Genomic DNA, 12,883 nt, shown 5'->3' on the forward strand with positions numbered 1-12,883 from the left:
TTTCATGCAGTCCTTTAGTTTCACATTCTTGTAGCACAAAACACAAGTGCCACAGAGCAGAATGGACAGAACAAGAAATTCCTGTCTCCGCAGCTATCACGCATGATAGTTCAGCATTTGCTCCATTAAACTACACTAAGCCTATTACGTGCAACCATACAGGTAAGAAGGCTCACTTTTCACACATTTCCCCCCTGTGAAAGCATCTTATGATACATGCTGTGCACAAACCTAAAAGTTCTATGACTCAAAAAAAAACAATGTTAACTGTTGACTTTTCTTTCTTGCCACAGTGAAAGGAAAGGAAATTGAAAGAAAGGTGATCAGTACGGAATTATTCACCTTTGAACTCCCAAGACCCAGCTGTACAGTTGCCCTAGAAGACTGTATCAATAGTATTAAACAAAGCTATGCTCTACTCTTGCAGATAATCGCTAATTTTACACTCATTGCGCAGAACGACTCGCACCCACAACATGCTCATGCAGTCAGACAGCTTGCCTTCCTTTCAGTAGCATACATCTAGACAATTATATTACTTCAACAGTAGCAATCTGCTGTTGTGCAATAATCACTGTCGTCACCAAAGAAAGTTTGCTGTATTCATCTATCTGTCTTTTCTGTTGTGTTGTCGTGCAGTCGTTATAGTGCTGTCATCGTCGAGCTGACTGCTGTCCTCACCGCCTTCTCATCCCCAACTTCACATTCACCATATGTTAAAATAAAAACAAAACTTTGACGACTACCACCACTGCAGATTAAACTCATGTCCCTGTGGTTATGTGCAGTGAGTAGCTGTGTGCCTCAAACACTAAGCTATGAGACAAATTTTACACTTGGCAGTTCATCTAGGGTTTTGTGCACAATGTAGACTCCAAGAATGGAGGCCTCTAGGAATGTATTTGAATAGCTGGTGCATAATGCAGTCATTCACAGCATATCTTTCAGCCAATAAGGTGTTGTCACCACCCCATCATTTTCATGCCTTTATTGTTCATGTCATGCCATCGCCATTATGAAATTGCTGTAACTGTTGTCATTGTCATACTGCAGTGATCATTGTCATGCTGCCAACATCACTCTGGTTTCTATAGCTTTATTATCATAACTGAGTACAGCTGAGAAATTTTTGGCAATATTGAAGAGATTTGCACTAAGTTGAGGATGTTGAGGAAAGTAACGGCCAAACTCCACTAATTTAACAATGTTCGAAAGGCATTTTTGCAACGTCCCCTTGACGTAAAACATTTTTTTGTAAAAAAGGAGACCATGATAGATGTGGCTCGACAAAAAAAAAAGAATCAAAGAGGCAGGAAGTCCCAAATACATTCTTAACCTAGTTATTTAACATTGACAAGCTTACCCCATTCCCAAACTGGTTGAATGACAGACTGCAGTATTGGACTGCCCTCTGGTGACATTTGCGTGAAAGTCAACGTGTGCTGCTTACCCAAGGGTTCTACAGGTGGCGCCCTTGCTTGCAGGTAAGCCAGCCAGAAGGAGACCTGCCTGATCTGGGTGTGCACAGGCTCAGCAAGGCTGAACACAACTAAATGAAGGCAGTGGGCATTGCCTACGAAATGGTCGTAAAGCATGAGGTATGGCTCATGTCCCGAGAACTCCCATATGCTCAGGTCACCAACACCAGACACGGTCACCTGCACATTAGAAAAAACAAAATGAAAGCTACCATCAATCCTTCATGACACTGCAGCTTCAGCATGTCAACAGAACTTACCGATAAAATTAAATTATCTTAACATTAATGACAAATTGAACAAATCCATTCATTCAGTTTCTGCAAATATTCAGCTATGGATGTATATGCGGTTGCTACGATTACTGAAGCACGCTAGGCTGGAAAAAGGGCCACATAGCAACTGTATACCATGCTCCATTTACTTATGATGTTGCATATAGCCTAGTAGTACTTCTTTTCTTTTCCAAACAGTTCAACAAATCACCTTCAGTAGTACATACCACATGCATGGCACAGGCTGAGCAAAGATAAAGAATAATGCACAGAAGAACTCGCCGAGTCAACATCCAACTTTATTTCCTTTCAATTATATGAGATCAGTGCAATGCTCTGGGCGCAGTAGAACTAGCAGAACAGCACAGTAGAGGTGGCGCCCTAGCACTTTGAAAAACTAGTGCATGGTAATCGGCTTCATAGGTTACAGTACCACCTTCAAATATTGTCAGAGAAATTAACTTAGATAAGCAAGGGAAAACAAACGACACTTGTACAGTGGCTAGAAAACAGTCTTTCTTCGTTTATCTGCCTGACAGCCACATGTAGGTAGTAGCTATTTTGATCTTCTGTCAACAAATAGTATTCAGAAAGCTTTTGCTGCAGGCAGCCATTGAACAGCTGTAGTATAGGTTCTCACGGACAAAAATAGAGCTGACAGTGTGTTGTGAACGTAACTAATGGCCTTGTGGGTACTCAGCTCGCATAAGTTTTAGCTGAAGTACACAATATTCTGATGCCGTTACACATAATCTTGAGACCAGTTTTTAGGCATGTCAAATGTACCTTAAGAGAGGGCTGGAAAGCCAATTAAACAGGTAATTCTAATGTGTTTGCAATAGAGACTGTTTTCATGTCTCTTTCAAAACCTCAGCACTTGTCATATTTACACAAATACAAAAGTCATAACAACCTAAATACAGGGTGATGCAGTAGTAACAGAAAAAGTAAAAGCTCAATAGTAATTTGAAAAGTATAGGCAGGAACGGTCAGAAAGACATGACATTTTTTTGTACCAAAACATTTCTTGCCTGAATAGCTACATTGGTTGTGGACACGTAGGTAGCGCTGCAGTGCTATGTGCCATGGTAAAGTATAATGACACAACTAAAGTAACACACGTTGGTGCAAATGTAACTATCCTTGTAAAAGATGTATTGGCAAAAAAAAATCCCATGTATTTCTGTGCATTTCCCTCAACTACATAGTCCTGCCGCCTATACTTTTCCAATTATTGAGCTTCCACTTCTTCTGTCACCTTTCGATCACCTTGTATTATTATATAATATTACAAAGAGAAAGTTTATATCAATGCATGCATTCATGCAGCTACATAAGCATTCGTTAGGTTCATCCCTTGGAATGCATGCATGTCGACTTTTTACAAGCTTCCTGCCACCAATTTCAAAAAACCTTGGACCCCTACAAACCTGCTGCACATCAATGCCATGTGTGTAGTTGACATTTGTAGTCTCGGAAAACAATGGCTGCGAGTTGCTCATCATATCCGTGCAGCTGGAGATGAGTAGTGCAGGAGGTGTAATCGCCTTCTTGTAGTCATTCATTTCACTGGCATCGTTGAGGTCAGCAGTTCTAATGTTGTTCTCACTGTCTGTGTCGATGGTGTACTCGTCCATTGCTGGCGTGCTGGATCGGCTGCTGTGGGGCCCTGACGCTGTGCAAAAAAGCAAAATGGTTAGCGTGTACTGTGCACATAATTATGATGAGTTGCTGCTCACCCCTTTGACAGCGAAATTCACCAGAAAACGGGTAAGCGGTGAAAGAGCGTAAGAGGTGAAAGAGTTCACAATCCAAGCATCAAAATTACCAGCTGCGAAAGTGCTTGCCGAATGACTTACAAGCAGTGTTAGCATACATTGTAGCAAATGTATTTCTGCAAAGCATGTAAGCAGCTGTGTAATGTGATGCACAATCGCATACGGTAGTTGTAGGAGCCCCTGTTAGGTGCTGATTGTCTTTAGCTCCTCTACCTTGAAAACTGTCAAGAATAACTTGAAAGAAAAATTTCAATTTCAAATAAAAAATGTTAATGTGGCCTACAGCCACTGCAAGGCATTAACTAACATGCCCATTAACCATTGGCACAGTAGTGTCATATAGAGATTTGCAGTGGTGGGCGATCTCTCAGTACATTTCATGAAATTTATACTTTGCAAGAAAATGGGGCCTTCTAGTCTCGAGAGTGGGCAATGATCATGTTAATATTATGACAGTCTTTGTCAAAATTTTTGAAGCCACTTTTCACTTAGCAGACTTGTCACTGAGCTTTTTATTCCAGCTCCAGTAAACGTTTATTGCTTGAAAACTCCAAAGAGTGAGAGGGACGACTCTTCTTACTCTCTTGAAATTTAGAGTGCTAGAGTCCTGCAACAACACTTGGCAATTTATTTTATCACGACTGCAGATGGTGTCAGAGAACACGAGGGGCAAGCAAGGAGACTGAGATAACAAAGATTGTGCCAGCAATATCAGCATTCATACATTCGACTTCACTCCAACCGATTTAATTTGGTTTCATTCGAATCTGCCTATTAGTGTCTACATGTCTTTGTTCAAAGAAGTATGTTGCTTTTATCTTATTATATTTTACAAATCATTGAAGAAAGTGAACAAGGAGCAATCAGTGCTACTTTAGCATACTCAAAAACACACCAGCCATGTCTACGCCCAAAGCCACCAGTTTCTTCCAAAAGACACAAAATGTGGCAACATGCAGCAGTGGCGGACAGGACATTAACCAAGCTAAACAGTAAAATATAATTTGCTAACCATTAACCTAGTTATTGGGCATAAAGTATAAGGAAACCGTTATTAAAAGCTGCAGAACTGGAAAGCAACTTGCAATCAGCTGCATTCATGTATAGATTCTTTTTATTCATTGGCATTTTGACAATTCTGTCCCATTATTTCACACAAATAAGTTACATTCCCACCCTTACAAAACGTTTATCTTACCTCTACAAAAACTACATGTGATTATTTTGCTATCAGCTAGTCTCTTGCAGATGTACCTCGAATGAAGAATTTTGGTACAAGCTGCCATTGATGTGGCCAGAACTTGCTAAACAAGGGCTATAAATAATGATCATGATGACTGTCACAATGCACACCCCCTAGATAAACTTAATAACGTGGATATAATTGGATTTAATTTTAAAATCAAGCAAGATGGGAACTGTTTCATTACATGTATAGGTACTAACAAACATCCCTACACACTAGCCATTACGCATTATGCGCAGTCAGATGAAATCTATCCATCTTTAGAGTACAAATCTGTCTCAGTTTACACGAATTATTTTACGAAACATGCAATGGTTGTGGAACAGCTACATAAGCATTTGTTAGGTTCATTTTTTGGAGTGCAGTGACATATGCAGAGCCGATTCAAATGTGCTGCAGTGCTTTGCATGTGGCCCAACAACTGATGAAAATGCACTGTGACTTGGAACTAAGCACAGCACAGTGTAATATCCTGTTTTAAAGTTCTCCATCACTGATTTTTATGTTCCCATTATTGGCCCAGTACCTTCAGTATGTTTGTATACGTGTATGTAGTTTCTATTGAGTTCCACATACATGCACAGCCAAAGTGCAATGGCTTGGCCTAGTTGGATTGCTAGCATGTTGAGCAGTATTTCATTTGCTAATACTGTTCTCTTCAATCATCCAATGTCTACGTTCAAAGACCAATTACAACCTCTTAGCTCTCTTGGAATAAACATTACAGAACTTTTTCTCTTCATTACTTTCTCTTTTTCTTCTGTGACCTTTTCACATCTTGAGTGAAAAGAAGTAGTCATCACAGCTAAAAATTATGATCTCTACTTCTCTATTTAAATTTCAAATTGAAGAATAGGCACAGAGAAACGTAGTTTACCCAAATTGGCTGTTTCAACAACCAGATAACTGTCATCACGACAATGTGGATTGACAGTTTTCACTATCATGTAAACTGCAGGGCTGTGCCACTGTTAAGGCAAACATGTTATTCATATTAGCATGATCTATTGTCAGGTGTTCACAATATATCTTACTCCAACCAGGAGCAACCATAGTTTCAATGGCACAATCCGATGGAAGCTAAGACTTGGAAAGTGGAGTCAAATTTGTTGACGCTACAGCAACACACAACAGATTAGGCAAGCTACAAAGCAACTGAAGCACTTGCTTGATTTTGGCTTTGGTGATGTAGGAGACGTCTTGGAGCGCCGAAACCAGCTACTGAAGTATCCACACTTCAGTGACTCCAGCATTGTAGTTTTCCCCACACCGCTGTGGCCGAGCACCTTGAGTTTTATTCGAGAGAGTGGCTGAGTCCCCGGTATCATTTGAGCAATGTACTCTTCCTTCAGTTGCTCCTAAAAGGAAACAGGAATGTCACACAATACTACTAAAACAAATGCGCAGCAAGTATACCTTTGCAGAGGTATGCCAGTCCAAGCAACTCACACATCAAAGACAGTGAAGCTGTATAAGGGAGTTTTCACACACCCTGCAGGCCCTGGGAGACTGTTGAATTGAACACAACATGTGCCAAAAGCACGATCTCACCGTGAGGCAAATTAATTTTGACCCCTCCGGATTCTTCAACGTGAACTTTGATATGATCTAAGTACATGAGCATTGTTGCATTTCGGCTCCACTGAAATGCTGCCACCGTGGGCAGTATCAAACCCGCAACCTTGATCTCAGCAGCATAATGCCAAAGCCCTTTATGGGCCCGTTTCACCACTGCACCAAATCTACCTAGGACTTTGCAAGTGTTTCGCTATATCCGAGCTTTGTACAGAGACTTCCTGTTTCTTTCTTTAAAATCATTCTTGAAAAAACGCATTGGTAAGATTATATTATAATTGACCTTAGCCAAGACGCCCAGAAGCAATATCCCCCATATACTTGCTGGTTTGGGCCGCTCCTAGCTGACCTCCAACGTGAAGCCGTCAAAATGCGGCGTGAGAAACAAAAATTACGGATAACTGGCTAAAATAAACTGCACAAGGAAGTCATTGTGTATCCAAGTGAGGTGTACACAAAGTAACTTTTATTATTTGATAACTAATGATAATTACTTTACAAAGCTAATTCAGGGCTCCGACACAGGCTGCATTGCTGACTGTTCTTTGATTGACATTCGACACCGATCACGCGGCTGCATGCTGAGCTTTCACTGTCGCCGCACAAGAAGTGTTGCATAACTCTTCCTAACAGCTTTGCTGTAAAAGGCACACTATTCATCACTTACATTCCTAAGTCGATTCAGCAGGTCCCCTATAGAACTGTGGCCTTGAGCAAGGGCAGTGATTTCTGCTGGTATTCCATCCTGTGAACACAAGTTGAAACGTTTTAGCACAACGTTGTTACTGCCAAGACTAGGAGTTTGAAATAACATCGCACATGCCCTTTTCCTGCAGTGTGCTATGTGCAGCTAAAAAATGCAAAAACATTTCAATAGCCTTTGTTTTCTCAGAAGTGCAATATAACTCAACCATGTGTGCGTTCTGGCTAGTTGATGGTGATCCATGGTTACCTTTCGCACAGTAAGTGCAGGAATGCAATGGGAACACAAGATACATTTATTACGGTAGAGCAGTGCGCTTCTATGAATACTTTGCCGCGTTTACCCAAGTTTAGCATATGGCTCAGCTGTAACATGTATACAGTTGGGAACAAAAGTTTACAGGGCACAGGTTCCATGACAAATACTAATTTCTACACTGTCAAGGCATGGCACTTCTAATTTAATGAATCAATGTGTAGGTCACAAAAGCTGGCTTTGTGGGAATCAGCTTTTTTCACAAATCGCCGTGTCCTGTCAACTTTTGTGACCTACAGTATACATTTATGCGGTCAAGTATAGTTACACACATGCAGCGTTAATTTTGTTTCCAGTATACTAGTGCTTATGGTGCTCTTTTATGTTTACTTTCGGAAAAGCGTATATTGGCATTAAATACCAGTAATGCAAATTGCCAGGTGACTATCAACGATGGAGCGCTGTAAGGGCACTGATTATTCACGCGACAGCAGTGATGTTTTAGCACTGAATAAATTGTAACACAAGTTTGTGAATCTGTATTCTAAAATGAATCATGAAACAGCCACCTGCACAGAAGCAATAATTCAAGACACTAGCAACGCATATGATTCAAATGTGCAAGTCCATTTTTATCTTCACAAGGTGAACATACCCGGTTCTTTTGATCGACATTGCAGCCAGCAAGGCACAGACAGCGCACAATCTCTGTGTGGCCATTTTTTGCAGCCAGGTGTAGAGGATACAACCCAGCCTAGAAGAGAAATGTAGACTGAAATCAGTAAGCAACACTTCCACCAACATATTCCCACGCCGACATACTCTCCTTCTACAACATTATAGGAGCTGTAATGCTATAAATATATTTGAATTCATGTGAATGATGATTTTATATCAATGTGCAACTTGTGCTTGGACATGTTATTATCTTTTTGCGCAATGTCAGAGGTGAAACAGCAGCCCAGCAACTTATATTCTGTAACCTTGAATTCTAGCTATGGTTTTCTAACTTTGAATTTTTCAAAACAAATGGCAAAACAAATTCTGCTCACCCTGCTTTGATTTCTTGTCTGCAGTATTTTATAAATAAATAAAAATAAAATAATAAAATAAAACGACTAAGACGGGGCTTGTGGATGAAGATATTCGGTTGAAACCAAGTTTTTCTGATATATTACACCTACAAAATTTCCGTGAATGATTCATAATGCTCATGTAAAAATAAATATGTTACACGGTTTTTCAGACGTTATGGGAACCTAAGTTAATGTCAAGCATTTGCACACGCAATGCACGCGATGAAATATTTTAACATTTCCTTCTGTGCGTACTTCACTTCGGCTGTTTTAGGACTCAATACAAGGTCATTAGAAGCAGACTGACGCACATACTTAAAGCATCTCGTCTTATACAGCACAATCGTTGCATGACCTCATCAACGCCATTTCTAGTAAAATATGTAACAGCGTGTCAAACACAATTCATGACACATCAGCACAATGAGGATGAGAAATCACCCCGCACACACACATGGCGCTGAACTAGAACGTGTTCGTCTTCCGTCAATAAAATTTAGGTGACAGTACAGCGCTTGTGTCTCGTCCTTGTTCCTTTGTGGTTGCATGTGTTTGCGCTGTTATAATTTTCAAATCTAGAATGTCATCTGCTTTGTAAGAGAGAGGATGATGGGTGGAATGCTTGACACCACTCTTACCTACACCTACAGTTACCTACCTACAGTTGGTTTTACAGGCATGGCATGGAAGCATCTGATCGAGGGAAGGCCTATCGCCAGCTGGAGTGTAGGAAGAACAAACGTTAGCACGCACAATGCACCGTTGGAGATGAGGAACTTCTGCTTAATTCAGGACTATTTCCTTGTTGAATCCTTCCGACACTTTGTTACTTTACTTTAACTCTCCCAAAATATCTGATTATTCCTTTTTCATGTACTCGACTAATTCTTTTTTCTAATGTTATCCAATTCTTAGCCAATCCTTCACAGTAGGTATGATCCATATGTAGAGAAAAACCAACCAAACAACTAGATGCAATACCTACTGGGTGTTGCGTCTTGGCTGAACTGAGCCAATCCCAAAGAGGATCCATATCACATATCATCTCAAAGTGCTAGCTGAGATGAGTGAAGCACCAGTAAGGTTGCTATTTTATTCAGCTGTGCACGCATCTGTGGCCTAATTGACATCGAGCTGCCACCCTGGTGGACCCATATCAGACATGTAATTCTTTTTATCGTTATTGAGGCTGCGATTGCGGCTACCCAGCTGGATTTACAAAGCAACCCAGAGGTTGATCCTAATAATGCTTTGCATTAAAAGAAAAGCTATCGTACCTTGTTTGGCACGTCTACTTTACATCCAAAGGCACACAGTGTCTGGGCTACGGACAGCAGGCCATCACGAGCAGCCACATGGATTGCAGTCTCTCCGTGCTGCAAAAAGACGAGAGGCGGCAGCCATGTATAATATGGCACGCAAGTACCCAGCAAGTGAAAAGAAAGCAATGACAGCACTAAGATATATCCTGTAAGACACTGGGAAAGAGGCTGCATACTGCTATGTACGCCCTCTACCAATATGAATTGGAACACTGAATTTGCATTCAAAGCCTATAATTTTACTTGTGCATGCTTGTAACGAGGAAAGTTCTGTGAGTGGGATTCTTCAACAAGAGAACAACATAACAAATAGCAGTAAGTGAGGTTCCGACTCGCACATTTAAGAGAATTTCTGTTTGAACACGGATGAAGTGTTCATTTTCATGTTGACGGGGAGTGCACATGTGTTCTATGTGCGTCTCTTCAAAGAGCACTGTCACCCGATGAAGCCGACAACAAATGGGCCCTTGGCCAAGCCGTTAGCTACATTGGTCAGCGCTGTAAATGCTCTTGTAAACATATCTTGTAAAAAGCCTTATTGAGTATAATTACTGCTTCCTTCATGTAACATTTTGTCCCTATTGTCATCATAAAATGGCTTAACATCTGCAGTTCAAGACAGCATCAATTATAACACTACCAATAACAACATGACTGATGAAAAGGAGTTTCGCAGTAATAGAAAGTAAGGCTTAATCTCCTTTGCTCTCAAAGGTAGTGTTGCAGTTTCTTGGTTCAGTTACAAGTAATATTCATAAACCTTATTCCAGTCATTATTTCTTTGGAAATTTCGTCTTGCAGCTTGGCTCATCTGCCTTTACTTTTATTGCCAGAATGCAGACAAATGTATATAATTTATCTGATAACATGTTTTTACATTTTGTTCATTCCTACCTAACTACAAAAATTTGGCATTCTCCTCTGCCTACATCTCTATGTGGCAGTTCTCACAGTTACATCAAAGGAAGGGGGCTGAAAGATTGAGAATTACAAAAGTTGTAACTGTAATTAAGAAAAGGCGGAGCTCTCAGCCTCTTCCTTCACCATGATGGACAATGAAACCACCTGAGTTCACTTCTTAAAAAAATTAACTTAAGGGGTTTTACGTGCCAAAACCGCGATCTGATTATGAGGCACGCCGTAGTGGAGGACTCAGGAAATTTGGACCATCTGGGGTTCTTTAATGTGCACCTTAATCTAAACACACAGGTGTTTTCGCGTTTCACCCCCATTGAAATGTGGCCGCCGGGACCAGAATTCGATCCCGTGACCTCGTGCTTAGCAGCCCAACACCACTTCTTAAACATTTATGATTGCAATCTTAGCATGCTGTGACTGATCTGACATGGTACATGGAGCTGACAGTCAGTTTAAAGGAAGATTTGAAGCTTCTGCAAAAACTAAGTTTCTTGCTCCTTTCTTGCCATCACAAAACACACTGTTTGCTTCTATGATACCGTCTTTTTTTTTTCTGCCAACAGCACGTAGAGCGACAAGAACTAGAAATACAGTAAACCCTCACTACAATGGAGTTATCGGGACAGGAAGTTGACCTTATTGTCAGTGGTTATCAAAATAGGAGCAGCTATAGAAGTATCATATAAGCGTGGGACATACACTCGAACAGCATGAGATCTCGTTAATTGTACTTGTATATTGAAATAAAACTGTACTCAGTAGTGGCAACATGACAGTGGTAAAAATCTGCTGATGAATGACTCCTGGATATCACCACACGATGCAGTTCGTTCCATGCAGCTTCCACTAAATGGTGGCATTACCTTCGAAGCGATCTTTGCCTGGGCAGTTTCAAGCTTCAAGCATTCCACTCCATCTAAACAAATGCAAATGGTCATCTGTATGCTGCACAGAGCATTCTGGTGTGGATTCTCCCACTTTGCACTTCATACTAAGTGGAGCCCTATATTATTGCACTACTGCACTTCAATTAATCCGATCCAAATGGATGCAGTACTCTTGGAACCACAAAATACTTTGAATAAAAATTTCAAAAAAATGAATTTTATTATAACAAGCGTAGAGCGTACATTTAAGATACGACACTATAGGAACACTAGTCGAGGTCACGTAAGATTCAAAATGAAACGTGCCAAAAGCCAGGCATCTTGAAAATATCATTACCTAGAGTTCACCAACTGTTCAAGGGGGTGTGAGGATGACCAAACTATGCTTACTTACATTGTCAACAACATCAGTTTGGCAGCCATTGTGAAGGAGGAGAAGAGCTACAGCGACATGGTGCCTCCTCAAAGCCAAGTGAAGGGCTGTGCAACCGTGCTGCAAAATGGAAAAAACGAAAGTGAGCACAGTGAGCAGGCAGTTGTGTCAGCACTGCATTTGAGCTTGGAATGCTTACAGGCACAGTCAACGAGGTCTTAGACTGAGCCAGGTTAGTGTCTCATTCAAGTCTTCCTCACGAATAGTCAGCCTCCAAAAAAATGAAATTACGAATGTCTGTACCATTGACTGGGATTCAGACTTGCGAGTCATGCACCAGATGACCCAAGAGAGGCACTTGTTTATAGTGAGCTAGCATCTCAGCAATGCCGTAGTGTCCAAACATCATGAATGCACAAAGTATTTCATACAATTAAGGCAATTAAATAACGAAGAGTACAACAAAAATGTTGCACTAGAAAACTGTAAAGGAATTATAATATCATATTTAGCAGATCCATGCATAACATCCAACCTCCTAAAGCTGCACAATATTCAAAAGGAATTTCAATTGCCTTAAGATAGTGCAAAGGGCCAAAGTGTACATACAATGCCAGCACCGTATTCTTGTAAGACAACTAGATTTGGCTGAGAAGCACCTTGAGGGAGCTGTGCAACACTTATTGAAGACTGAGAACCCACTGCAATGAGTGCGATGCCTTTCCGTGTATATAAGAGCAGAAATTTTTTATAAGTACTAATAATAACACGGACTATATAAAGAGTATATTGTTTACTTTTTCCATTCATCCTCAACGCAATGTTTCCTCATAGGTGCGGCAGTGCAGATAGCAACATGTGCTGCATATTGCTCCTTTCCTACTGCATGCTTATGGTACACTCATGGTACAATTATGGGGCAGTACACTTATGGTAATCCTTCAATATGTTGGCACGTGACTAAGGGGCTGCAGAGCTCCTGGTACCGGACAAAGGT

At 40.7% G+C, this 12,883-nt stretch overlaps 1 protein-coding gene across 4 annotated transcripts in view; it reads right to left on the reverse strand.

Annotated features, from left to right (window-relative positions):
- The window catches only part of LOC126546982 (death-associated protein kinase 1-like), a 153,981-nt gene that overhangs the window by 14,736 nt on the left and 126,362 nt on the right, over window positions 1-12,883 (reverse strand). For all 4 annotated transcript variants that reach the window (XM_050194766.3, XM_055062898.2, XM_050194758.3 and 1 more), the window contains 7 exons: window positions 11,908-12,006; window positions 9,664-9,762; window positions 7,966-8,064; window positions 7,020-7,097; window positions 5,946-6,135; window positions 3,184-3,428; window positions 1,451-1,658 (listed from right to left, as the gene is read on the reverse strand). In XM_050194766.3, coding sequence (XP_050050723.1) covers window positions 1,451-1,658; window positions 3,184-3,428; window positions 5,946-6,135; window positions 7,020-7,097; window positions 7,966-8,064; window positions 9,664-9,762; window positions 11,908-12,006 — 1,018 coding nt within the window. The remainder of the gene's footprint in view (window positions 1-1,450; window positions 1,659-3,183; window positions 3,429-5,945; window positions 6,136-7,019; window positions 7,098-7,965; window positions 8,065-9,663; window positions 9,763-11,907; window positions 12,007-12,883) is intronic.

The sequence above is a fragment of the Dermacentor andersoni genome, chromosome 3, assembly GCF_023375885.2.
Source record: "Dermacentor andersoni chromosome 3, qqDerAnde1_hic_scaffold, whole genome shotgun sequence".
Taxonomy (NCBI): Eukaryota; Metazoa; Arthropoda; class Arachnida; order Ixodida; family Ixodidae; genus Dermacentor; species Dermacentor andersoni.